Source organism: Haliotis rufescens, unplaced genomic scaffold, assembly GCF_023055435.1.
Source record: "Haliotis rufescens isolate VD_foot unplaced genomic scaffold, xgHalRufe1.0.p SCAF_12, whole genome shotgun sequence".
Classification (NCBI taxonomy): domain Eukaryota; kingdom Metazoa; phylum Mollusca; class Gastropoda; order Lepetellida; family Haliotidae; genus Haliotis; species Haliotis rufescens.
The window spans coordinates 26,681,883-26,709,458 of record NW_025963802.1 but is presented as its reverse complement, the minus strand read 5'-3'; the positions used below and the strand labels follow the sequence as shown (position 1 = coordinate 26,709,458).

The 27,576-nt window shown below is 44.7% G+C and overlaps 1 protein-coding gene across 2 annotated transcripts in view; it reads right to left on the bottom strand.

Annotated features, from left to right (window-relative positions):
- Positions 1-27,576, bottom strand: part of LOC124115984 (limbin-like) — a 72,964-nt gene that overhangs the window by 2,539 nt on the left and 42,849 nt on the right. For both annotated transcript variants that reach the window (XM_046477184.2, XM_046477176.2), the window contains 13 exons: positions 19,886-19,965; positions 19,130-19,362; positions 17,848-18,039; positions 15,655-15,862; positions 10,051-10,143; positions 9,852-9,960; positions 9,551-9,697; positions 9,260-9,361; positions 9,002-9,127; positions 8,849-8,902; positions 940-1,109; positions 727-814; positions 131-297 (listed from right to left, as the gene is read on the bottom strand). In XM_046477184.2, coding sequence (XP_046333140.2) covers positions 131-297; positions 727-814; positions 940-1,109; positions 8,849-8,902; positions 9,002-9,127; positions 9,260-9,361; positions 9,551-9,697; positions 9,852-9,960; positions 10,051-10,143; positions 15,655-15,862; positions 17,848-18,039; positions 19,130-19,362; positions 19,886-19,965 — 1,769 coding nt within the window. The remainder of the gene's footprint in view (positions 1-130; positions 298-726; positions 815-939; positions 1,110-8,848; positions 8,903-9,001; positions 9,128-9,259; positions 9,362-9,550; positions 9,698-9,851; positions 9,961-10,050; positions 10,144-15,654; positions 15,863-17,847; positions 18,040-19,129; positions 19,363-19,885; positions 19,966-27,576) is intronic.

The window sequence follows — 27,576 nt, the reverse complement described above, 5'->3', positions numbered from 1 at the left end:
AATGTACATAGTTTTGGAGTGTAGGTATCATTACATCATCAGAACACCTGCCAAGAGATAGATTTCTCTTCTCAACAAGGTATATTTGATTATGGTAAAAATAGAAACAGTTGGTTCCAGTAGGTCTTACTCTGTCTGTACTCCTGGTTGTGCTTGTGAGTCCTTGTCTGCAATCTTGTCCAGCATTCCCTGCAGCTGCGTCTGTGATTTCCCTGGGTGCAGCATCTGCAGCACCGGCACCAGCTCCTCCTGCTGCACTCTGCCCACCTTCACCAGCCCTGCTATAAACTGCAGCTCCTGCACACACACACAAGTCACACTCACAACACATCTCTTGGGATTTAGCATTGCTTATAAAGTAACATATTTCTGAATTAGATATCATTAATGGTTAAGTTTACTCTGAAGTAAACACATAGCCAATTAGTTAGCATGTACCACAAGAACACAACAGGAGACAACACTGGCCACCAGACATTGATTATCAGTGATCGTTGTCAAGTAAACTTTCAGCTGAAGTCTAAAATGACATGTGAATGTAAGTTTGGAGTGCTGTAACCACAATATTGCAGCAGTTTCAAAGTTGTTCTTCCAGTTTGTTGTCATCCTATCAACAAGCCTTTCATACAGCTTGAAACTACCCAAAGAGGAACATATCAGGTGTAATGTATCAGGGTGTTAATGTGGTTGCAGCAGTGACCTGATGTTCATCAACAATGATTGTACCTGTTCTTGCATAGCTTTCTGTTTGTTCACTTCAAACTGACGCCGGATATCTTCCAGGACCTGAGTAGTCTCTCTTTCCATCTGGTTTCTAAAATACAAAAGACATACTTATCAGTCAAAGAGTAAGATGTGTATCTGCTTATTTGCTCATCAAGTAACAAGCATTCGTAACAAAGACACAGTCATATTGCCAAAATGTCAGTTTTACCAGACCTGAACTGTTCAAGTTGCAGCATCTGTTGATGCATCAGGAGTGCTCGACGGATCTTTGAAGCAGTCTTAGATCCGGAAGCCTGCATGACCTCCACCATCTCCAGCTCCTGTTTCTGCAGCAGTGACTGCTCCCTCTGCATCAGACGCTCCTGCAGCTTCTCCTGCATGGCCTACAACACATGGACACACCACATACCTCTCTTGTATGGCCAACAATAATGTATGCAGATATCCTGCAGGGCCTAAACCAACACATATAGACACATCACACACCTGTCCTGTAGGGCCTCCACTAACACATGTCGACACATCACACACCTGTCCTGCAGGGCCTCCACTAACTCATGTAGACACATCACACACCTGTCCTGCAGGGCCTCCACTAACACATGTAGACACATCACACACCTGTCCTGCAGGGCCTCCACTTACACATGTAGACACATCACACACCTGTCATACAAGGCCTACACTAACACATATAGACACATCACACACCTGTCCTGCAGGGCCTACACTAACACATGTAGTCACATCACACACCTGTCCTGCAGGGCCTCCACTAACTCATGTAGACAAATCACACACCTGTCCTGCAGGGCCTCCACTAACACATGTAGACACATCACACACCTGTCCTGCAGGGCCTCCACTTACACATGTAGACACATCACACACCTGTCATACAAGGCCTACACTAACACATATAGACACATCACACACCTGTCCTGCAGGGCCTACACTAACACATGTAGTCACATCACACACCTGTCCTGCAGGGCCTCCACTAACACATGTAGTCACATCACACACCTGTCATACAGGGCCTCCACTAACACATGTCGACACATCACACACCTGTCCTGCAGGGCCTACACTTACACATATAGACACATCACACACCTGTCATACAGGGCCTACACTAACACATGTAGACACATCACACACCTGTCCTGCAGGGCCTGTAGCACATGTCGACACATCACACACCTGTCATACAGGGCCTACACTAACACATGTCGACACATCACACACCTGTCATACAGGGCCTACACTAACACATGTAGACACATCACACACCTGTCCTGCAGGGCCTCCACTAACACATGTAGACACATCACACACCTGTCATACAGGGCCTACACTAACACATATAGACACATCACACACCTGTCATACAGGGCCTACACTAACACATGTAGACACATCAGAGACCTGTCCTGCAGGGCCTCCACTAACACATGTAGACACATCAGAGACCTGTCCTGCAGGGCCTCCACTAACACATGTAGACACATCAGAGACCTGTCCTGCAGGGCCTCCACTAACACATATAGACACATCACACACCTGTCATACAGGGCCTACACTCACACATGTAGACACATCACACACCTGTCCTGCAGGGCCTCCACTAACACATGTAGACACATCACACACCTGTCCTGCAGGGCCTGTAGCACATGTCGACACATCACACACCTGTCATACAGGGCCTACACTAACACATGTAGACACATCACACACCTGTCCTGCAGGGCCTCCACTAACACATGTAGACACATCACACACCTGTCCTGTAGGGCCTACACTAACACATGTAGACACATCACACACCTGTCCTGCAGGGCCTCCACAAACACATGTAGACACATCACACACCTGTCATACAGGGCCTACACTAACACATGAAGACACATCACACACCTGTCATACAGGGCCTACACTAACACATGTAGACACATCACACACCTGTCCTTCAGGGCCTGTAGCACATGTCGACACATCACACACCTGTCCTGCAGGGCCTACACTAACACATGTAGACACATCACACACCTGTCCTTCAGGGCCTGTAGCACATGTAGACACATCACACACCTGTCCTGCAGGGCCTACACTAACACATGTAGACACATCACACACCTGTCATACAGGGCCTCCACAAACACATGTAGACACATCACACACCTGTCCTGCAGGGCCTCCACTAACACATGTAGACACATCACACACCTGTCCTGCAGGGCCTACACTAACACATGTAGACACATCACACACCTGTCCTGCAGGGCCTCCACAAACACATGTAGACACATCACACACCTGTCATACAGGGCCTACACTAACACATGTAGACACATCAGAGACCTGTCCTGCAGGGCCTCCACTAACACATGTCGACACATCACACACCTGTCATACAGGGCCTCCACTAACACATATAGACACATCACACACCTGTCCTGCAGGGCCTCCACTAACACATGTAGACACATCACACACCTGTCATACAGGGCCTACACTACCACATGTAGACACATCAGAGACCTGTCCTGCAGGGCCTCCACTTACACATGTAGACACATCAGAGACCTGTCCTGCAGGGCCTCCACTAACACATGTAGACACATCAGAGACCTGTCCTGCAGGGCCTCCACTAACACATATAGACACATCACACACCTGTCATACAGGGCCTACACTAACACATGTAGACACATCACACACCTGTCCTGCAGGGCCTCCACTAACACATGTAGACACATCACACACCTGTCCTGCAGGGCCTGTAGCACATGTCGACACATCACACACCTGTCATACAGGGCCTACACTACCACATGTAGACACATCAGAGACCTGTCCTGCAGGGCCTCCACTAACACATATAGACACATCACACACCTGTCATACAGGGCCTACACTAACACATGTAGACACATCACACACCTGTCCTGCAGGGCCTCCACTAACACATGTAGACACATCACACACCTGTCATACAGGGCCTACACTAACAAATGTCGACACATCAGAGACCTGTCCTGCAGGGCCTCCACTAACACATGTAGACACATCAGAGACCTGTCCTGCAGGGCCTCCACTAACACATGTAGACACATCAGAGACCTGTCCTGCAGGGCCTCCACTAACACATGTAGACACATCAGAGACCTGTCCTGCAGGGCCTCCACTAACACATGTAGACACATCAGAGACCTGTCCTGCAGGGCCTACACTAACACATGTCGACACATCACACACCTGTCATACAGGGCCTACACTAACACATGTAGTCACATCACACACATGTCCTGCAGGGCCTACACTAACACATGTAGTCACATCACACACCTGTCCTGAAGGGCCTACACTACCGCATGTCGACACATCACACACCTGTCATACAGGGCCTACACTAACACATGTAGACACATCACACACCTGTCCTGCAGAGCCTCCACAAACACATGTAGACACATCACACACCTGTCCTGCAGGGCCTTCAGCACATGTCGACACATCACACACCTGTCATACAGGGCCTACACTAACACATGTAGACACATCACACACCTGTCCTGCAGGGCCTACAATAAGACATACAGATATGTCCTATAAACATACATATAGTAGAAACATCAAACACAAGGTAGAGTAAAGTTTGTAGAATAAAGTATTATAACAATCCTGAAAGGTACTGATACCGGCAAAATATAAATCTCCAGACTAGTTCTTCAACCACCCTTCTGTTGAGGCTTTAAAACAGGTCATAATAAAGGTAGGCTTTTAAACGGGTCATCTTAAAGGTAGGCTTTCAAACGGGTCATCATAAAGGTAGGCTTTCAAACAGGTCATCATACAGGAAGGCTTTCAAACAGGTCATCATACAGGAAGGCTTTCAAACAGGTCATCATAAAGGTAGGCTTTCAAACAGGTCATCATAAAGGTAGGCTTTCACACAGGTCATCATAAAGGTAGGCTTTCAAACAGGTCATCATAAAGGTAGGCTTTCAAACAGGTCATCATAAAGGTAGGCTTTCACACAGGTCATCATAAAGGAAGGCTTTCAAAAAGGTCACCATAAATGTAGGCTTTCACACAGGTCATCATAAAGGTAGGCTTTCACACAGGTCATCATAAAGGTAGGCTTTCACACAGGTCATCATAAAGGAAGGCTTTCACACAGGTCATCATAAAGGTAGGCTTTCACACAGGTCATCATAAAGGTAGGCTTCCACACAGGTCATCATAAAGGTAGGCTTTCACACAGGTCATCATAAAGGTAGGCTTTCACACAGGTCATCATAAAGGAAGGCTTTCACACAGGTCATCATAAAGGTAGGGTTTAAAACAGGTCATCATACAGACACAGGTCATCATACAGGAAGGCTTTCACACAGGTCATCATAAAGGAAGGCTTTCAAACAGGTCATCATAAGGTAGGCTTTCAAACAGGTCATCATAAAGGTAGGCTTTCAAACAGGTCATCATAAAGGTAGGCTTTCAAACAGGTCATCATAAAGGTAGGCTTTCAAACAGGTCATGATACAGGAAGGCTTTCAAACAGGTCATCATAAAGGTAGGCTTTCACACAGGTCATCATAAAGGAAGGCTTTCACACAGGTCATCATACAGGAAGGCTTTCAAACAGGTCATCATAAAGGTAGGCTTTCACACAGGTCATCATACAGGAAGGCTTTCAAACAGGTCATCATAAAGGTAGGCTTTAAAACAGGTCATCATAAAGGTAGGCTTTCAAACAGGTCATCATAAAGGTAGGCTTTCAAACAGGTCATCATAAAGGTAGGCTTTCAAACAGGTCATCATAAAGGAAGGCTTTCAAACAGGTCATCATACAGGAAGGCTTTCAAACAGGTCATCATAAAGGTAGGCTTTCAAACAGGTCATCAAAAAGGTAGGCTTTCAAACAGGTCATCATAAAGGTAGGCTTTCAAACAGGTCATCATAAAGGTAGGCTTTCAAACAGGTCATCATATAGGTAGGCTTTCAAACAGGTCATCATACAGGAAGGCTTTCAAACAGGTCATCATAAAGGTAGACTTTCACACAGGTCATCATAAAGGAAGGCTTTCACACAGGTCATCATACAGGAAGGCTTTCACACAGGTCATCATAAAGGTAGGCTTTCACACAGGTCATCATAAAGGAAGGCTTTCACACAGGTCATCATACAGGAAGGCTTTCAAACAGGTCATCATAAAGGTAGGCTTTCACACAGGTCATCATACAGGAAGGCTTTCACACAGGTCATCATACAGGAAGGCTTTCAAACAGGTCATCATAAAGGTAGGCTTTCAAACAGGTCATCATAAAGGAAGGCTTTCACACAGGTCATCATAAAGGAAGGCTTTCACACAGGTCATCATACAGGAAGGCTTTCAAACAGGTCATCATAAAGGTAGGCTTTCAAACAGGTCATCATAAAGGAAGGCTTTCACACAGGTCATCATACAGGAAGGCTTTCAAACAGGTCATCATAAAGGTAGGCTTTCACACAGGTCATCATAAAGGAAGGCTTTCACACAGGTCATCATACAGGAAGGCTTTCAAACAGGTCATCACAAAGGTAGGCTTTCACACAGGTCATCATACAGGAAGGCTTTCAAACAGGTCATCATAAAGGTAGGCTTTAAAACAGGTCATCATAAAGGTAGGCTTTCAAACAGGTCATCATAAAGGTAGGCTTTCAAACAGGTCATCATAAAGGTAGGCTTTCAAACAGGTCATCATAAAGGAAGGCTTTCACACAGGTCATCATACAGGAAGGCTTTCAAACAGGTCATCATAAAGGTAGGCTTTCAAACAGGTCATCATAAAGGTAGGCTTTCAAACAGGTCATCATAAAGGTAGGCTTTCAAACAGGTCATCATAAAGGTAGGCTTTCAAACAGGTCATCATAAAGGTAGGCTTTCAAACAGGTCATCATAAAGGTAGGCTTTCACACAGGTCATCATAAAGGAAGGCTTTCACACAGGTCATCATAAAGGTAGGCTTTCTTACAGGTCATCATACAGGAAGGCTTTCAAACAGGTCATCATAAAGGTAGGCTTTCAAACAGGTCATCATAAAGGAAGGCTTTCACACAGGTCATCATACAGGAAGGCTTTCAAACAGGTCATCATAAAGGTAGGCTTTCACACAGGTCATCATAAAGGAAGGCTTTCACACAGGTCATCATACAGGAAGGCTTTCAAACAGGTCATCACAAAGGTAGGCTTTCACACAGGTCATCATACAGGAAGGCTTTCAAACAGGTCATCATAAAGGTAGGCTTTAAAACAGGTCATCATAAAGGTAGGCTTTCAAACAGGTCATCATAAAGGTAGGCTTTCAAACAGGTCATCATAAAGGTAGGCTTTCAAACAGGTCATCATAAAGGAAGGCTTTCACACAGGTCATCATACAGGAAGGCTTTCAAACAGGTCATCATAAAGGTAGGCTTTCAAACAGGTCATCATAAAGGTAGGCTTTCAAACAGGTCATCATAAAGGTAGGCTTTCAAACAGGTCATCATAAAGGTAGGCTTTCAAACAGGTCATCATAAAGGTAGGCTTTCAAACAGGTCATCATAAAGGTAGGCTTTCACACAGGTCATCATAAAGGAAGGCTTTCACACAGGTCATCATAAAGGTAGGCTTTCTTACAGGTCATCATAAAGGAAGGCTTTCACACAGGTCATCATACAGGAAGGCTTTCAAACAGGTCATCATAAAGGTAGGCTTTCACACAGGTCATCATACAGGAAGGCTTTCACACAGGTCATCATACAGGAAGGCTTTCACACAGGTCATCATAAAGGAAGGCTTTCACACAGGTCATCATACAGGAAGGCTTTCAAACAGGTCATCATAAAGGTAGGCTTTCAAACAGGTCATCATAAGGAAGGCTTTCACACAGGTCATCATACAGGAAGGCTTTCAAATCCCAAAACGGTAATCACTCTGTGCCATGCCGGGCAGGGTGGGCCGTTAAGTTGCTCAAAGCCAAAGTTGTGGATGGCAGATTGGAGCAGTCCTGGACTTGTTCACGGAGCACAGAACTCCAGCTGTCAACAGTCCTCACCTCTCTTTGAAGGATCAAGTTATCAAAGGAGAACAACTGGCACAGGGTCATTACAGTTTTATGGAGGCAAGTTGTCAACCATAAGAACTTGATCCTTTCGCATCCCAGGAAACAGATGGTCAAGTGTGCAGAAAGGCCTTTATGCAGTGGAAGCGCCATGCATCCCCATCGACTCCAGTTTGCATTCGCAATCCCCGTGGTGAATCTATGTCTCATTGCCTGTAACCAGGCGTGCATGAAAACTGGATGGGTCCTCATTCTACAATTCTAAGAGCTCACAACTTGACTCCACTGATGTTGATCACACTGAAATTCTGAGGTACCCTTCTGGCAGTAAGTTTAGATATACCAAACTTCTTGTTGAAACACTGCCATGAGACACTGTACACTCCTTGGCTATTTCATTTAACTTGATATGAAGATCCTTCATTATCAAGACCTCTACTCTAGCAATCATTTCATCAGTGATGACTACAGAACATTTCATCAGTGATGACTACAGAATGTCTTCCAGACCTTGGATCAATTCAAGGCTTTCTTGTCCTTGCTTGAATTCAGAAGACCACTTTGCAACTGTTGAATCACCGGGAGCTTCATCACCATAGACCATACACGGGTGAATGTTCATGAATGATGATGGAAGTGTTCTAATCTGGTCTAGTCATGGTTTCAGGTGGGTAGGTTTACTGTTACAGATATCATGTAAATATATCATGAAGAAGAAACTTGACATTTTTGGGACAGTGATGTGAAAGAGGAAGCTTTCCAGCAAACACAAGCTTATGTTTCAGTAGCAAGTTTTTGAATCTTGTTCTAGTTGTATTTACTTGCCCTCCTACTTCTCCTGCAGGACCTATTGCGTGAGCTGATAACCATTTTACACTACCTGCCTTCAGTGCCAGACACTATTTTTTATGAAAACCCTTTGTGTGGTGCAGATATATGTGAAGATGTAGTATTGGTGCAGGCATCAGGCCTATCTCAGCCTCTGCTGCATGCAGTAGTAAAACACCTATGAGGAGGTTATTGAGGGACTCACTCTTTCTTGCTTCTTCCTCTGTGAATCAAGCTTCTTGTTCAACTGCTCTTGTCTCTGAAACATGATACGGATATGATTAACATATTACAGTGACTCTGTACAATCTTCATTAAGTAAGCTTCTATCATGAATTGGCATACACAGCTGACGTACCTCCTTGTGTGTCTCTATGATGCGCTCACACTCTGGTGAGCTGAGAACACCACGATCAGTCAGTTCATCCATCAGGTTCACCTTCAGGTTATTGATGGCCCTCTGCTGCTCTTCAATCTGGGCCATCTGAAAGATCACGGATACTGAGGAATGTGCCACTCAAAAATAATGCACCTCCATGGTCTGGTTGCTAGCTTACCTGTGAACACTTGCCGTCTGTTGCTTCACTGCACAGTTTTGGGACGTGCCTATGCTTACCTCTCTGGCTTTCTGCATCTGCAGGGCAGCAATCATAGCTCCAAGTCTTTCCTCCTGGTTCTTCAAGGCATATGCTCGCTCCTTTGTCATCTCTTGTCGAATCTTCAACAGAGAAGAAAGAGAATCAAATCATTTTGTTCTCAGCAAATTGATACAGAAGAGCAATCCTAATTTGTGTAAAAGTGTGCTTCCAAAATGCCCAACAATTTTTAGTCTGTACTTTTAGCAAGCTGTTTTATTAGTTCGTGTAATGTATGGCGACATACCTTTGACCATGTGGGATGTGCTAACCTGTGACAATTCTTCCTCTAGATTCAGCTCATGACCTTGCAGCACTGCAATCCGTCTTTCTGCATATTTCTTCATCAAAGCAGCCTCCTGTCGATGTGTTTCAGCATCAGATTCTTCCCGATTGTTCTCAGCAGCTCTTCGTTGCTTCTGTTACAAAAATCAGAATCAGACAAGATTACATTCTACCCACTACTAATGTCTCATCAGGAGACCTCTACCCACTACTGTTGTCTCATTTGGAGATGTCTACTTCCTAATGTTGTCTCAACTCATCACAATGATGTATTCGCTGGTGACTGACCTTGATTTCAGTGTCTTGTCGTTGCTGTAATTTCTCCAGTTGCTGGGCCCTCCTCTGTGCCAGTTTGTCCTCCAACATTCTCTTCTGACGAAGCTTGTTCAGTGTTAAGCTACATGAAAATACAGCACACTCCATCAATAGTACAGCCTTTACTGTAACATCACATATATAGAGGACGTTTGGTGGTAACTGAACCTACCTATTTTCTAATTGCACCATCTGTTTTTCATGTTCCTTCAAGATGCGATCTTTTTCAGCTTCAGAAATTGACATCTGGCTGTTAATCAACTTGCTGGACAAAACAGAAAACAGGAATAAGTTTATATCTGCATGAATAGTTCATGTCAAGCTACACCGCTTGATGAGTTTTGTAGAATTTTCCTTTTCGGAATATTCTATAAGTAATATGTTACCACTGTTATACCGAGGCTGTTGTCTCCCACAACTACTGCTATAGCGAAATCTACCACAGAAATATCAATTACCTCATGCAGCACGTGCGTAGCCACCTAGCTGTCATGTGACACCCTTCACTCTTGTCCCCACTGGATAGGTATTTCATCGCCGCAGCGGATGAGAACACAGTATCCGTGTGAGCTAAATCTTAGATCAGGTTAAACAGTCAAAAAGAGGGAAATTAATTTCATTCAGACCGTATATCCCCAGTAATTCCAGTATTCGTAAGCATGTATCACAAGGTTGGAATACACGACAGACAATTAAATGCATAATTGTCAAAATACAAATAAGGACAAAACACACAAAAAGCCACCTCACCTGTGGTGTGAGTGCCCTGGTTTGCAGGACCCCCACTCCTGTACCCACGGTGTGGGAACATTGGAGACGACCCAGATTGACCACCGTGCAAGGACTGACGACTGCAGAGTTTGGAATTGCGCTGGACACACCCCCTAGATGACCGCTTGTGCCGCGATCAGCGGCCCAAGACGTTGCACCCCCTCGACGTCTTCATCAGAAACCTTTCTGAGGTAATGATTGGCAAAAACCGAGTCAGAACGCCAGTAACAACCTCGTAATATTCGAGTGTAGGACAAATGTTGCCGCTAGCGCCCTGATCTCGTGCAGGTTTGACCCCGCTACCGGTAACCCCCGAGACTGGTACGCCAGATTGATGACAGAACGAAGCCACAATGCAATCGAGTTGCGAGTTATGTCAACCGTGCGATTAGGGTTACACGATATGAACAGACGGTCACGCCTTTGTCTACGTTCATTCGAACCCTTAAGATAATACTTAAGGGCCCTAACCGGACACAGTGCTCTGTCCTCAGTATCAGCAGGATGTAAGATTTCTTTGAGTGATCTTACAGTGAATTCTCTCTCCATTTCCCCTAGATTCTTGGCGACAAAGCCCATGAGCAGGCCCAGGCGGACCGCTCCTTCGTCACCCTCATCGAATCGTACCTTGGCGACATCGAGTGCATGAATTTCGGATACATGTGCCACCTTGGCAAAGGAGAGGAGAAATGCTGTTTTCCAAGTCACATGCTGGAACGAAGCACTATGCAAGGGTTCATACGGAGCTTCCGTAAGTGATTGCAACACTAGGGAAAGATCCCAGGCCGGTGCCCGAAGGCAGCCCTTCTTAAGATCGTGCTGTTTGAAACCCTTGATAATACCCTGTATCACCAGCTCTTTGGAGAGACTGGTACCCATAGCAACGTCCCGTACCATAGCAATGGACGAGACATAGTTGGCAATGGAACACCCGGAGAGTTTCCAGGTCTCTCGCAAGTGAGACATGAAACGAGCAATATCCTGCACAGATACCTTATCTGGCGAATGAATGTGATGTTTACAACACCACTTCGTGAAAATAACCCAACGTGCATTATACACCTTCTGGGTAGAATCACGATGCATACTAATGTATGCCCGAGACGCCCGATGAGAAAAAACCTTTACTGCTCAGACGCTCAGTGACAACATCCACGCGTGCAGATTGAACTGCCCTGCGTTTGGATGAAGCTGACGGGTGTGAGGGTGGATCAAGAGATCCGGTCTCACAGGCAGTGGAAGTGGCGACTGCTAGACCTGGGTCAGCAAGTCGGGGTACCACGATCTGTTGGGCGCGATCAGTAACATTCGACAGCGAACTCCTCGGAGCCGGCTTAGAATGTGTGGTATCAACGCTGTCGGCGGGTAAGCATAAGCGCCCAAGCCCTTCCAGTCTAACGCGAGAGCATCGTGATCAATGGCCCTCGGGTCCGGGACTGGTGATACAAACAACAGGAGTTGATTGTTGAACCGTGTTGCGCACAGGTCGACCATCGGATGACCCAAACATTCGCACAGCCACTGAAACACTACTCTGTGGGGCTCGGATCCCGAGGCCTCGATAGAGCGTCGGCCAGTACGTTGCGCACACCTGGGAATTCGAACGTGAGATCGAGTAGCGAGTGACTGTGGGTTCCCCCCAGTTTGTTCACATAGGACACAACCGTCCTGTTGTCGGTCGCCAGCATGAGCCGGGCGTCGACGAGACGATGCTGCCCAGTGATTGACTGCGTTGATCACTGCCTTGAACTTGAGACAATTGATGTGAAGACCTAGTTCGTCTACGCACCACAGCCCCGCGAGCTCACCTCCCCCTCTAGATGGGCGCCCCAGCCCACTAGAGAGGCGTCTGTATACAGGTTCAACGAGGCCCGGTAGGGCCCCATAGAGACTCCTGATAAGACATTGTAAGGGACCGTCCACCACTCCAGATGCGGTCGGAGCCGTTTCGGGAGGGCGACGGTCGCACTGTTCACCTCCTGTGCTAACAACTGGATTAAAAACCGTTGCAGCCTGGGCTGACACAAGTAACCCTAACGGCTGTTCCCAAAAGTGAACAGTCTGTTGCACTGCAAAGACTTTGGCAATCATCGCCTGAATCTTGTGCCACCGGTCTGGGGGGACAAAGAGGCGATGGGTCACCGTGTTGAACCGACCTCCGATGAACTGTAAGTTCTGAGAGGGGGTTAACTCGATCTTAGGGAGATTGACAATCCACCCCAATTGCTCCAAGAGCCGACGTGCAAAATCAAGCTGCCGAGACAGCGTGTCCGTCATTCGATTTGCTACTAGCGAGTCGTCCAGGTACGCGAAGTACCGGACACCTCTCCGGTGGAGGAACCCCACTATGGGGGTGGTTAACCGGGTGAACAGCCAGGGAGTGGATGAAAGACCGAATGGGAGTACAACCCACTCATAGTGCCTGCCTTGAAAGACAAACCTGAGATACTTGTGATGATGCGAGTGAATCGGAACATGCAGATAAGCATCCTTCAGGTCGATCGAAGCGAGCTAGTTGGCCGGCATGATCAGAGCTTTCAGGTCCGCCAAGCTCAACATTCTGAACTTGGCAGCTTGTGCAGGTAGAACTCGCTGAACGATTTCAAGTTGTGAATCATTCTGAGTTTGGCACTGTCCTTCTTGGGAAAGAGAAATATCCTGGAGTAAAACCCCGGTGTTATTTCTGGTAGAGCTAACTCCCGAACTGCCCTCTTCTCCACCAACCTGCCGATGGCATCTGCGAGGATGGGAAGATCGGTTTCTGAATAGAAACCTGCCGACGGGGCAACGGTGAGCGGCGGATTCGCTTTGAGATCGAGCCGATAGCTGTACCGAATCGTGTTGACCACCCACGGGTCGTCGAACACTTGTTCCCAATTCTCCCAGTAAGTCTGGAGTCTGGCTCCCACTGGGGAAGGAGAGGGGGGCCTGACAGGCTGCCAAGTGACTCGGGTTCGCCTACGGGCCAACCGAAGTTGGCGCTGTCGGCATGAGAGTCACTTGGAGGGGCCCTTGCCGTCCTTAGATGACTTGGGCTTCCCCCAGTTCCCCTTCTTCCCGTGAAAGGGCTGCTGATGGCCCTTACCAGAGCCCTCAGGGCGGGGCTTCTTCCCGGAGGAAGAAGAACCCGACCCCTTAGGCCTGCCGGCTGCAGCATCCTGGGGCGCGCTCCGCTTAGGAGCGGCACCCAGGTGCCTATGCAAGGACCCCACAAGATCCAGTGTCTGCGGAGAGGCCTCGGCAGACACAGCGGCCTGTTGTTCTTTCAGAACCCCAGGGATCTTGTTATTAAACAGGGTCCGAGCAGACCAAGGCCGCGAAAGGAGCACCTCCTGATTAGAAGCATCCAACCCTGAGGCAACCAGATACGACTAGCGCCGGAGAAAATGGCACGTGCAGGAAATAAAGGCCGAAGCCCCGTCAACGTACTCCAGGGAAGCATTTAAACCGAGCAGGCAGTTATAAATGCGCTGGTCTCAGTCCGTGGGAGAACCTTCGACCAGACTGGCCGCTGCAGCCAGGTATGTGTCTCAGTGAGACATAGTCAGCATGGAGTGTCGAGCGAGGGTGTCCAGCTGCTGCAAGGTACCTTGTGGTACCGTGGCAGCCGGTGGGGCACGGACATCCAAACGCTCAACATGGGCTTCCGCGGTAGGACCAGCCTTGGGAAAGTCAAGGTCATGCACCGGGAAGGACCCTTTTCTCCATGACGGTGGAGGTAACGGGAGACCCCGACCGGAGGCAGCCGCGAAGGCCTTCTCCAGGGAAGGCTTAATCCAGCGCAGCAAGGTTGATGCCGGGAAAGCCTTGTCGGATGATTCGTCGTACACCTCGGAGGAACCCACGGAGCCGTGGATTCCCCGTGGTATCGGCAGGGGCTTGGGCATGTCCTCGAAGAGGTCATAAACCATGGCCACGCGGTCCTTAACCGGCAACGGAGCAATGGTTCGGGGGAAGGACCGGTGACTACGGCAGCCGCCGCCGTTCCGGTGGACCCCGCATCCAAACCCGCAGCCACCGAAGAGGCCGGGGACGGAACAGCCAGCGGCCTATCCTGAGATAAGGCCGCCAGCTTGGAGTCCACAAGTTTAGATAACAATGCGGTGACGGAATCCCCGGACAGCCCGAGGGCCGCCAAGGGATCCGCCGCAGCCGAGGAGGTCGTACCTGCACGGGGACCTGCACGGACGGACTGGACGTACAGTCGGTAACGCTCAAACTCCGCAGGCCCCAGACCTTCGCACAGGGTGCACCAGGTGTCCCCGCAAGGAACCCTGCACCGAGGGCAGCGATCGTGGGGATCCTGGGACAACAAGAATTTGCGGCACACCCCGCAACTCCGAGGAGCAGGGGTAGAGGAGGTTGAAACCGGGGACATTTCCATGTCAGACATTGTTTGATTCTATGAACAAAGAGCAAAACATGGTTACAACGCACGCACCACAATGATTCACAAACGAGCATTTTCACAAGAAAATAAACGAGCAATGTGAACATATAACATACACATATAACATATAGACAAATAAATGATGTTAACCCCCAAAACATACAAGAACAGGGCAAACGTAAAAGACAACGTGCATACGCGAACCCCGCAAGTATAGAGAAAAAAGGGCGGGAAAATTCTCCGTTTGGCAGGAAAATTATATCCAAGCGTAGCTACCGCAACACCCCATAAAAGCACAGTTTATTAGAGAATAAACTATAATAAATATCACCGAATATTCGAGGAACACTTCAGCAGTAGAATACACGTCTTGCTAACGCAAGCGAAGGAGACAAGAGTGAAGGGTGTCACATGGCAGCTAGGTGGCTACGCACGTGCTGCATGAGGTAATTGAGATCTCTGTGGTAGATTTCGCTATAGCAGCAGTTGTGGGAGACAACAGCCTGTAACAGTGGTAACATATTACTTAATGTAATTTAATTATTGTTCTCACTTTGATGTATAATGTCAGTATGAGATATTCTTGTGAGTTTGCTGCTAGCTTGCTGCACTCACTTGACGACCTTGGCCTCGTGCTCCCTCAGCTCCTCCTGCTCCTGCTTCTCCTGTGCCCTGCGCTGCTCCCACTCCTGCTGCCTCCGCAACAGCGTCTCCCGCAACCTCTCCTTCTGCTTCTCCCTCTCCCCCTCCTGCCGCCGCAGCAGATCATTCAGTTCTCGGTCATGATCCTTCAGGAACTTATTCATCTGATTTTCACTCATTCCTTCAATTAAGAAACAAGTGAAGCAACTGAACACATGGTGTGGTATAAGAAAGCAGAAGACTCACTTGTGATAAGCTTCGAAACACGTCCACCTTGAGACTTATTCACACATAAACATTACACACTACATGGAAGGGTGTTCACCCTCGAGTGAATTAATCTATCAATTACACACAAGCCAATTTACAACTTTAATATGATGCAAGATACCCACTATTTAACATCCAAATGCCGTGAAAACACCTAGATGGTGCGCAAGACACTTAACTTCCAAAATGTGTTGGTTTGGTGTTTAATGCTGCACTCAGCATTATTCCACCTTCATGATGGCACTCTGTAAATAATCTAGCAGCCTGTAACACATTTAGTAGCGTCCCATGAAGTCGCAGTAGCAACAGAGTCTCTGATCCTGACCAAACAAATGCATTAAGTCGCCTCATACAACAAGTACAGACTGCGAGGTACCTATTCTAATTCAGATTCTCCACAGAAACAGGTAACATCCAATATGTTGTGAAAGCCTTCCTGTAAATCCTATATGACACCTACCCTATAACATCCAGTATATCCTATATGACACCTACCCTATAACATCCAGTATATCCTATATGACACCTACCCTATAACATCCAGTATATCCTATATGACACCTACCCTATAACATCCAGTATATCCTATATGACACCTACCCTATAACATCCAGTATATCCTATATGACACCTACCATATAACATCATATGTACTCCATAAGACACCTACCAAATAATATCCTATGTACTCCATAAGACACCTACCACATAACATCCTATATTCTCCATAAGACACCTACCATATAACATCCTATATACTCCATAAGACACCTACCATATAACATCCTATATACTCCATAAGACACCTACCATAGAACATCCTATGTACTCCATAAGACACCTACCATATAGCATCCTATGTACTCCATAAGACACCTACCATTTAACACCCAATATACCCCATAAGACACCTACCATATAACATCCTATGTACTCATTAAGACACCTACCATATCACATCCTATATACTCCATAAGACACCTACCATATAACATCCTATATACTCCATAAGACACCTACCATATAATATCCTATGTACTCCATAAGCCACCTACAACATAACATCCTATATTTTCCATAAGACACCTACCATATAACATCCTATGTACTCCATAAGACACCTACCATATAACATCCTATGTACTCCATAAGACACCTATCCACATAACACCCTATGTACTCCATAAGACACCTACCATATAACACCCTATGTACACAATAAGACACCTACCATATAACACACTAGGTACCCCATAAGACACCTACCATATAACATCCTATGTACTCCATAAGACACCTACCATTTTACACCCTATGTTCTCCATAAGACACCTACCATATAACACACTATGTACTCCATAAGACACCTACCATATAACACCCTATGTACACCATAAGACACCTACCATATAACACACTAGGTACTCCATAAGACACCTTCCATATAACACCCTATGTACTTCATAAGACACCTACCATATAACACCCTATGTACTCCATAAGACACCTACTATATAACATCCTATGTACTCCATAAGACACCTTCCATATAACACCCTATGTACTTCATAAGACACCTACCATATAACACCCTATGTTCTTCATAAGACACCTACCATATAACACCCTATGTACACAATAAGACACCTACCATATAACACCCTATGTACTCCATAAGACACCTACCATATAACACCCTATGTACTCCATAAGACACCTACCATATAACATCATATGTACTCCATAAGACACCTACCATATAACACCCTATGTACTCCATAAGACACCTCCCATATAACACCCTATGTACTCCATAAGACACCTACCATATAACACCCTATGTACTCCATAAGACACCTACCATATAACACCCTATGTACTCCATAAGACACCTACCCTCTCCTTGCAGGTCAGCAAGAAGCTTCTTCTCCATCTCCTTCAGTTCAGCCCGGGCAGAGAATGCTATTTGGTTCCTTGACTCCTCCAACTCATGAAAATGTTCACTGTCAATATCATTCTCAAGGTCACTTAACTCTGTACGATGATGTGATCTGAGTTTCAGCAAACCTTCAGCAAATGCTATTGGATCTGAAGTTAGATAAATACAACAGTTAACTCAGCCTCAGATGTTGCTTGAGTGTTCTGTAATATCAATCGCTAACTGAAAAGGTGTTTTAATTATATGCAAAATCATAGCAGCCCCATGCTCACCATTTTCTGAATGCCCCAGAAGTTTCCCATCAGGATCATGTATCATGAACTATTTTGACTTCACCACATCAGGTGACAGTCATCCTCACACATGCCCAATGCAGTGCTACTTTGACATAGAAAAAGCCTATGCCTCCACCCACCTTCATTACAAAGTTATGAGCTCTTCCTGGTCAATAACATCCCTTATGGTTTGGGACAATACATGGCCAATGCAGTGAATCTTTGCGACAGAAAGTGTCATGCTTCTAGCTATTTTAGGAACAATGTTATAAGAACTTCCAAGAAAGTAACATCACTTTCGGTTAAAGAAAACACATGGTACAACTTTGAAACATTAAGTCCAATGCTTCTAGCTACTTCATTTTTGAAAACATTCTTATGTGCACTCCTGATTTAATAACTTCCCTTCCCGTTTGAGAAAACACATGGGCAATGAGGTACAATTGTGAAACAGAAATTTTATTCCGAAGTTTCGAGTAACTTTATTTTTAACAACGTTTTTATGTGCACTTCCAGTTTAACAGAGTCCCTTCCTGTTTGGTGAAGACATGGCAAATGCATTACAACTTTGAAACAGAAAAGATAATGGCTTTAACTACCTTTGATTACAAGGTCACAAGCACTTCCAGTTGAATGACCTTGACCTTTATTATCAGCCATGAACGGCCTAGACATCATGCTTAGAAAGTTTCATCAACATCCAATTCTAAAACACAAGCTATTGTGTTTACACACTCTTTTTGAGGGTGTTGACTTCTCATCTAGAGGCAAGGACCTTTAATGTCATCAAATCACATCCGAGAACATTGTTTCTCACAAGCAATGGTTGTTCCAAATAAGAAGTTTCCATTCCATTCTAACAATCCTTCCTGAATGAAACTATTTCAAGTCATTTCAAGACTGAATTACTTTCTAAGCAGGTGGCTGCATAATCAAAATAACACATCTACAGAAGAGGACATACCAATGCTGCCATCTGTTTGCTGTGCTGTACTCTTGCTGGCGAAATCCTGAAATTCTTGTTCTTGGTGCTTCTTCTTCTCCATCAGTCTCTGCTGTTTGCGTTGACTCAGCTTTTTGTGTAGCTCCTCTTCCTGTCTCCCCTTTTCCTTCTCCATCTTTTCCTTAACAGCCAGCATCTCCTCTTTCACATTCTTGAGGTACTCATCTACCTGAGCCTCACTCAGGACCTCTCTCCTGGGTAACCATGGCAACAAAGGAAAAGTATTAGCTACACTTCTACAGGCACTCTTCTACCTAAACGTAACCCAGGACCTTTTTCCTGCGAACCATGGTACAAAATGACAACCTAGCTACCTTGCTGTGATTCTCTCACCTACTTTTGCCTCCCTATCACAAGATTCCGGGGTAGAATAGGTCTTCAGCAACCCATGCTTGCCGTAAAGGTTGACTATGCTTGTTGTAAAAGGCGACTAACGGGATCGGGTGGTCAGGCTCGCTGACTTGGTTGATGCATGTCATCAATCCCAATTGCGTGGATCGATGCTCATGATATTAATCACTGGATTGACTGGTCCAGACTCGATTATCTACAGACCGCCGTCATAAAGCTGGAATATTGCTGAGTGCGGCGTTAAACAACAAACCAACCAACCAACCAACCCTATCACAAGCCATACCTTGATTAGATGATCTTTTAAACTTTTACTAGATGGAAGGCAGATAAAGCACACAGTTGACTGAAGTCCTATCCACTCACTTGCCCATCCTCTGTATGGCTGTGACCTGGTGTCCCACCATGGTGTTCAGCATTTCCACATGGTCATCCTCCTGGCCCTCCTGCAGAAACACATGTCACAGTGTCAGTCAATCACAGATACAACAGTACCAACCAGTGCCTCACAATCTGCAGGATCATGGCAGTCACAGTCTCTGTTCACTGAAGTTCAAGTTACTGACCAGACAATTAGAATTTGTCTGCATACAGTGAATCTGCATGCTTGGTGGCCTCATGTTGTACCACCATTAATTGTCATATTCTAGCCAGAACAAGTGCTTTGTAGAGTGTCGCAACTGGGGCAATCTCCGAAGGTCTTGTTTAACGTTTTCAGATGAGTCCAGATGCACACTAAACTTTCAAGCTAGGTGTCGGTATGTCTGGGAGCAAATGTCATGCAATGTCTATGTAAGGTAACATAAGGCTAAAAAAGATATTTATTCTTGGTTCTCAGGCACCGCCTCATCATCACAAAGTCCGCCGCACGTTTTGTTTTTATTTCCATTTTCACAAAAATGTTATGTGTCTCGAACACATGACCTCAACAGTGAAATGCTACAATACTTAAAAACAATGCGATCCAATATAGCATGCAGTTACTTCCCTTTTCATGCGCACTGCTTTACTGCACATCTCGTGTGTTATGGCGGTAAAAGGAGTGTGCTTGTTTTGGTGTTTGCAAATTTGGTCAATGAAAACATGAACTTTGCGATAAAACATCACTAGACATGATGATTTACAAATTCAATGGTATCTGTGTACTGTATGCAGGACAATCTTTCATATGCAGAGGTTAAGATTTACATATATTTATTTGTCTCGTATAATAAGCGGGAAATCGATGCTAATTTATATACCCCGTCTTTAGAGCAAATCGGAATGAAGCATGTCACCAGCACATACACAATAACTACATTTGCAATAGTAATTTTTCCCTTCAGCAAACTCAGTAATACGAACAGATTATATTAAATTTGGCCAATTTTGATACAATGAGCGGAAGAATTGTATCTGAAACTATTATTTTATCAGGAATAATTTATTCCAATATCATATTAGTTGCAGCTTTACTTTATACATGTGAAATAAATTAATAACCATATGCATAGAACTTTGGTTCAGCTGATCGCTATTGCCGGATATTTTTTCATATGAAAAAGAATTTGACCATTCACCGTCAATGCTCCCGCGGCCGCGATTGCGACTGAAATATGACTTTCAGCGGTTCAGTGTATGGCATTTATGATATATATATCCTTTCTCTATCCACTAAAGTTGTTTCAAGGCGTCAATAGCGGTAAAATGAGTTGTGCATTCTTCCGATCACTTCACATACAATCTCGCCAAAATGAATTGAAACACTATTGAATGAAATGTTGAATAAAATTAATAAAATAGATTACCAACATTAGTCCAGATATATTATGAACTCTTTTTACAACCAGACAGTGTAATTACATGATTAATTTGCGTACTTCAGCACGGATTTGCTGACATGGTATTTCCGGTGTTACCTGCACACAGTAATGTGTTTGTGTTGGGGAAAAAAAACAAAGAAACCTCTTCAACCCTGTGTATAAGCATGATAAGACGTCACCCCCACCCACCCCTTCAAAGCCTCCTAATCTTAGTTATGAAAAATTTGCCTTATACACAGCAATATACGGAATTGGATTCTAACTAGTTTGTACATAAATGAAAAAGAAAAGAAAAAAAAATCCGCCCGCCCGCACAATATTTTTAAAAGCTATTGCTAAGAGCCAATTCTTATTTTTTGTCAGCCTAACAGATTTGGGTGTGGGTCTGCAATGATATGGAGTGGGGATCACTATGACTGCCAGAATGCCCCTGCATACTGTCCTGTGGAAGGGTCACTGGAGAGTACTACTGACACAAAATACTGGCGCCAATAGTTGTGACGTTTCAGTGTCATGATAGTCCATGTTTTGATGGGAACTTTCACATGCCAGAGCCTAAACGTTGACATATTCTTCCACTTCATGTGGAGGTGTACTTACACTTTCATGGCCAGTAAAAAGATGTACTTACACTTTCATGGCCAGTAAAAAGGTGTACTTACACTTTCATGGCCAGTAAAAAGGTGTACTTACACTTGCATGTCCAGTAACAAGGTGTACTTACACTTGCATGTCCAGTGTCTGAGTGTCAAGGTGTACTTACACTTGCATGTCCAGTAACAAGGTGTACTTACACTTGCATGTCCAGTGTCTGAGTGTCAAGGTGTACTTACACTTGCATGTCCAGTAACAAGGTGTACTTACACTTGCATGTCCAGTAACAAGGTGTACTTACACTTGCATGTCCAGTAACAAGGTGTACTTACACTTGCATGTCCAGTAACAAGGTGTACTTACACTTGCATGTCCAGTAACAAGGTGTACTTACACTTGCATGTCTAGTAACAAGGTGTACTTACACTTGCATGTCCAGTAACAAGGTGTACTTACACTTGCATGTCCAGTAACAAGGTGTACTTACACTTGCATGTCCAGTAACAAGGTGTACTTACACTTGCATGTCCAGTAACAAGGTGTACTTACACTTGCATGTCCAGTAACAAGGTGTACTTACACTTTCATGGCCAGTAAAAAGGTGTACTTACACTTTCATGGCCAGTAAAAAGGTGTACTTACACTTGCATGTCCAGTAACAAGGTGTACTTACACTTGCATGTCCAGTAACAAGGTGTACTTACACTTGCATGTCTAGTAACAAGGTGTACTTACACTTGCATGTCCAGTGTCTGAGTGTCGAGGTGTACTTACACTTGCATGTCCAGTAACAAGGTGTTCTTACACTTGCATGTCCAGTAACAAGGTGTACTTACACTTGCATGTCCAGTGTCTGAGTGTCTGAGTGTCAAGGTGTACTTACACTTGCATTTCCAGTAACAAGGTGTACTTACACTTGCATGTCCAGTAACAAGGTGTACTTACACTTGCACGTCCAGTAACAAGGTGTACTTACACTTGCATGTCTAGTAACAAGGTGTACTTACACTTGCATGTCCAGTGTCTGAGTGTCAAGGTGTACTTACACTTGCATGTCCAGTAACAAGGTGTACTTACACTTGCATGTCCAGTAACAAGGTGTACTTACACTTGCATGTCCAGTAACAAGGTGTATTTACACTTGCATGTCTAGTAACAAGGTGTACTTACACTTGCATGTCCAGTAACAAGGTGTACTTACACTTGCATGTCCAGTGTCTGAGTGTCAAGGTGTACTTACACTTGCATGTCCAGTAACAAGGTGTACTTACACTTGCATGTCCAGTGTCTGAGTGTCAAGGTGTACTTACACTTGCATGTCCAGTAACAAGGTGTACTTACACTTGCATGTCCAGTGTCTGAGTGTCAAGGTGTACTTACACTTGCATGTCCAGTAACAAGGTGTACTTACACTTGCATGCCCAGTAACAAGGTGTACTTACACTTGCATGTCCAGTAACAAGGTGTACTTACACTTGCATGTCCAGTAACAAGGTGTACTTACACTTGCATGTCCAGTAACAAGTTGTACTTACACTTGCATGGCCAGTGTCTGAGTGTCAAGGTGTACTTACACTTGCATGTCCAGTAACAAGGTGTACTTACACTTGCATGTCCAGTAACAAGGTGTACTTACACTTGCATGTCCAGTGTCTGAGTGTCAAGGTGTACTTACACTTGCATGTCCAGTAACAAGGTGTACTTACACTTGCATGTCCAGTAACAAGGTGTACTTACACTTGCATGTCCAGTAACAAGGTGTACTTACACTTGCATGTCTAGTAACAAGGTGTACTTACACTTGCATGTCCAGTAAAAAGGTGTACTTACACTTGCATGTCCAGTAACAAGGTGTACTTACACTTGCATGTCCAGTAACAAGGTGTACTTACACTTGCATGTCCAGTGTCTGAGTGTCAAGGTGTACTTACACTTTCATGGCCAGTAAAAAGGTGGATTTACACTTGCATGTCCAGTAAAAAGGTGTACTTACACTTGCATGTCCAGTAACAAGGTGTACTTACACTTGCATGTCCAGTGTCTGAGTGTCAAGGTGTACTTACACTTGCATGTCCAGTAACAAGGTGTACTTACACTTGCATGTCCAGTAACAAGGTGTACATACACTTGCATGTCCAGTAACAAGGTGTACTTACACTTGCATGTCCAGTAACAAGGTGTACTTACACTTGCATGTCCAGTAACAAGGTGTATTTACACTTGCATGTCCAGTAACAAGGTGTACTTACACTTGCATGTCCAGTGTCTGAGTGTCAAGGTGTACTTACACTTGCATGTCCAGTAACAAGGTGTACTTACACTTGCATGTCCAGTAACAAGGTGTACATACACTTGCATGTCCAGTAACAAGGTGTACTTACACTTGCATGTCCAGTAACAAGGTGTACTTACACTTGCATGTCCAGTAACAAGGTGTATTTACACTTGCATGTCCAGTAACAAGGTGTACTTACACTTGCATGTCCAGTAACAAGGTGTACTTACACTTGCATGTCCAGTAACAAGGTGTACATACACTTGCATGTCCAGTAACAAGGTGTACTTACACTTGCATGTCCAGTAACAAGGTGTACTTACACTTGCATGTCCAGTAACAAGGTGTACTTACACTTGCATGTCTAGTAACAAGGTGTACTTACACTTGCATGTCCAGTAACAAGGTGTACTTACACTTGCATGTCCAGTAACAAGGTGTACTTACACTTGCATGTCCAGTAACAAGGTGTACTTACACTTGCATGTCCAGTAACAAGGTGTACTTACACTTGCATGTCCAGTAACAAGGTGTACTTACACTTTCATGGCCAGTAAAAAGGTGTACTTACACTTTCATGGCCAGTAAAAAGGTGTACTTACACTTGCATGTCCAGTAACAAGGTGTACTTACACTTGCATGTCCAGTAACAAGGTGTACTTACACTTGCATGTCCAGTAACAAGGTGTACTTACACTTGCATGTCCAGTAACAAGGTGTACTTACACTTGCATGTCTAGTAACAAGGTGTACTTACACTTGCATATCCAGTGTCTGAGTGTCAAGGTGTACTTACACTTGCATGTCCAGTAACAAGGTGTTCTTACACTTGCATGTCCAGTAACAAGGTGTACTTACACTTGCATGTCCAGTGTCTGAGTGTCTGAGTGTCAAGGTGTACTTACACTTGCATTTCCAGTAACAAGGTGTACTTACACTTGCATGTCCAGTAACAAGGTGTACTTACACTTGCATGTCCAGTAACAAGGTGTACTTACACTTGCATGTCTAGTAACAAGGTGTACTTACACTTGCATGTCCAGTGTCTGAGTGTCAAGGTGTACTTACACTTGCATGTCCAGTAACAAGGTGTACTTACACTTGCATGTCCAGTAACAAGGTGTACTTACACTTGCATGTCCAGTAACAAGGTGTATTTACACTTGCATGTCTAGTAACAAGGTGTACTTACACTTGCATGTCCAGTAACAAGGTGTACTTACACTTGCATGTCCAGTGTCTGAGTGTCAAGGTGTACTTACACTTGCATGTCCAGTAACAAGGTGTACTTACACTTGCATGTCCAGTGTCTGAGTGTCAAGGTGTACTTACACTTGCATGTCCAGTAACAAGGTGTACTTACACTTGCATGTCCAGTGTCTGAGTGTCAAGGTGTACTTACACTTGCATGTCCAGTAACAAGGTGTACTTACACTTGCATGTCCAGTAACAAGGTGTACTTACACTTGTATGTCCAGTAACAAGGTGTACTTACACTTGCATGTCCAGTAACAAGGTGTACTTACACTTGCATGTCCAGTAACAAGGTGTACTTACACTTGCATGTCCAGTAACAAGGTGTACTTACACTTGCATGTCCAGTAACAAGGTGTACTTACACTTGCATGTCCAGTGTCTGAGTGTCAAGGTGTACTTACACTTGCATGTCCAGTAAAAAGGTGTACTTACACTTGCATGTCCAGTAACAAGATGTACTTACACTTGCATGTCCAGTAAGAAGGTGTACTTACACTTGCATGTCTAGTAACAAGGTGTACTTACACTTGCATGTCCAGTGTCTGAGTGTCAAGGTGTACTTACACTTGCATGTCCAGTAACAAGGTGTACTTACACTTGCATGTCCAGTAACAAGGTGTACTTACACTTGCATGTCCAGTAACAAGGTGTATTTACACTTGCATGTCCAGTAACAAGGTGTACTTACACTTGCATGTCCAGTGTCTGAGTGTCAAGGTGTACTTACACTTGCATGTCCAGTAACAAGGTGTACTTACACTTGCATGTCCAGTGTCTGAGTGTCAAGGTGTACTTACACTTGCATGTCCAGTAACAAGGTGTACTTACACTTGCATGTCCAGTGTCTGAGTGTCAAGGTGTACTTACACTTGCATGTCCAGTAACAAGGTGTACTTACACTTGCATGTCCAGTAACAAGGTGTACTTACACTTGTATGTCCAGTAACAAGGTGTATTTACACTTGCATGTCCAGTAACAAGGTGTACTTACACTTGCATGTCCAGTAACAAGGTGTACTTACACTTGCATGTCCAGTGTCTGAGTGTCAAGGTGTACTTACACTTGCATGTCCAGTAACAAGGTGTACTTACACTTGCATGTCCAGTAAAAAGGTGTACTTACACTTGCATGTCCAGTGTCTGAGTGTCAAGGTGTACTTACACTTGCATGTCCAGTAACAAGGTGTACTTACACTTGCATGTCCAGTAACAAGGTGTACTTACACTTGCATGTCCAGTAACAAGGTGTATTTACACTTGCATGTCCAGTAACAAGGTGTACTTACACTTGCATGTCCAGTGTCTGAGTGTCAAGGTGTACTTACACTTGCATGTCCAGTAACAAGGTGTACTTACACTTGCATGTCCAGTAAAAAGGTGTACTTACACTTGCATGTCTAGTAACAAGGTGTACTTACACTTGCATGTCCAGTGTCTGAGTGTCAAGGTGTACTTACACTTGCATGTCCAGTAACAAGGTGTACTTACACCTGCATGTCCAGTAACAAGGTGTACTTACACTTGCATGTCCAGTAACAAGGTGTACTTACACTTGCATGTCTAGTAACAAGGTGTACTTACACTTGCATGTCCAGTAACAAGGTGTACTTACACTTGCATGTCCAGTAACAAGGTGTACTTACACTTGCATGGCCAGTAAAAAGGTGTACTTACACTTTCATGGCCAGTAAAAAGGTGTATTTACACTTGCATGTCCAGTAAAAAGGTGTACTTACACTTGCATGTCCAGTAACAAGGTGTACTTACACTTGCATGTCCAGTAACAAGGTGTACTTACACTTGCATGTCCAGTGTCTGAGTGTCAAGGTGTACTTACACTTGCATGTCCAGTAACAAGGGGTACTTACACTTGCATGTCCAGTGTCTGAGTGTCAAGGTGTACTTACACTTGCATGTCCAGTAACAAGGTGTACTTACACTTGCATGTCCAGTAACAAGGTGTACTTACACTTGCATGTCCAGTAACAAGGTGTACTTACACTTGCATGTCCAGTAACAAGGTGTACTTACACTTGCATGTCCAGTAACAAGGTGTACTTACACTTGCATGTCCAGTAACAAGGTGTACTTAAACTTGCATGTCCAATAACAAGGTCTACTTGCATGTC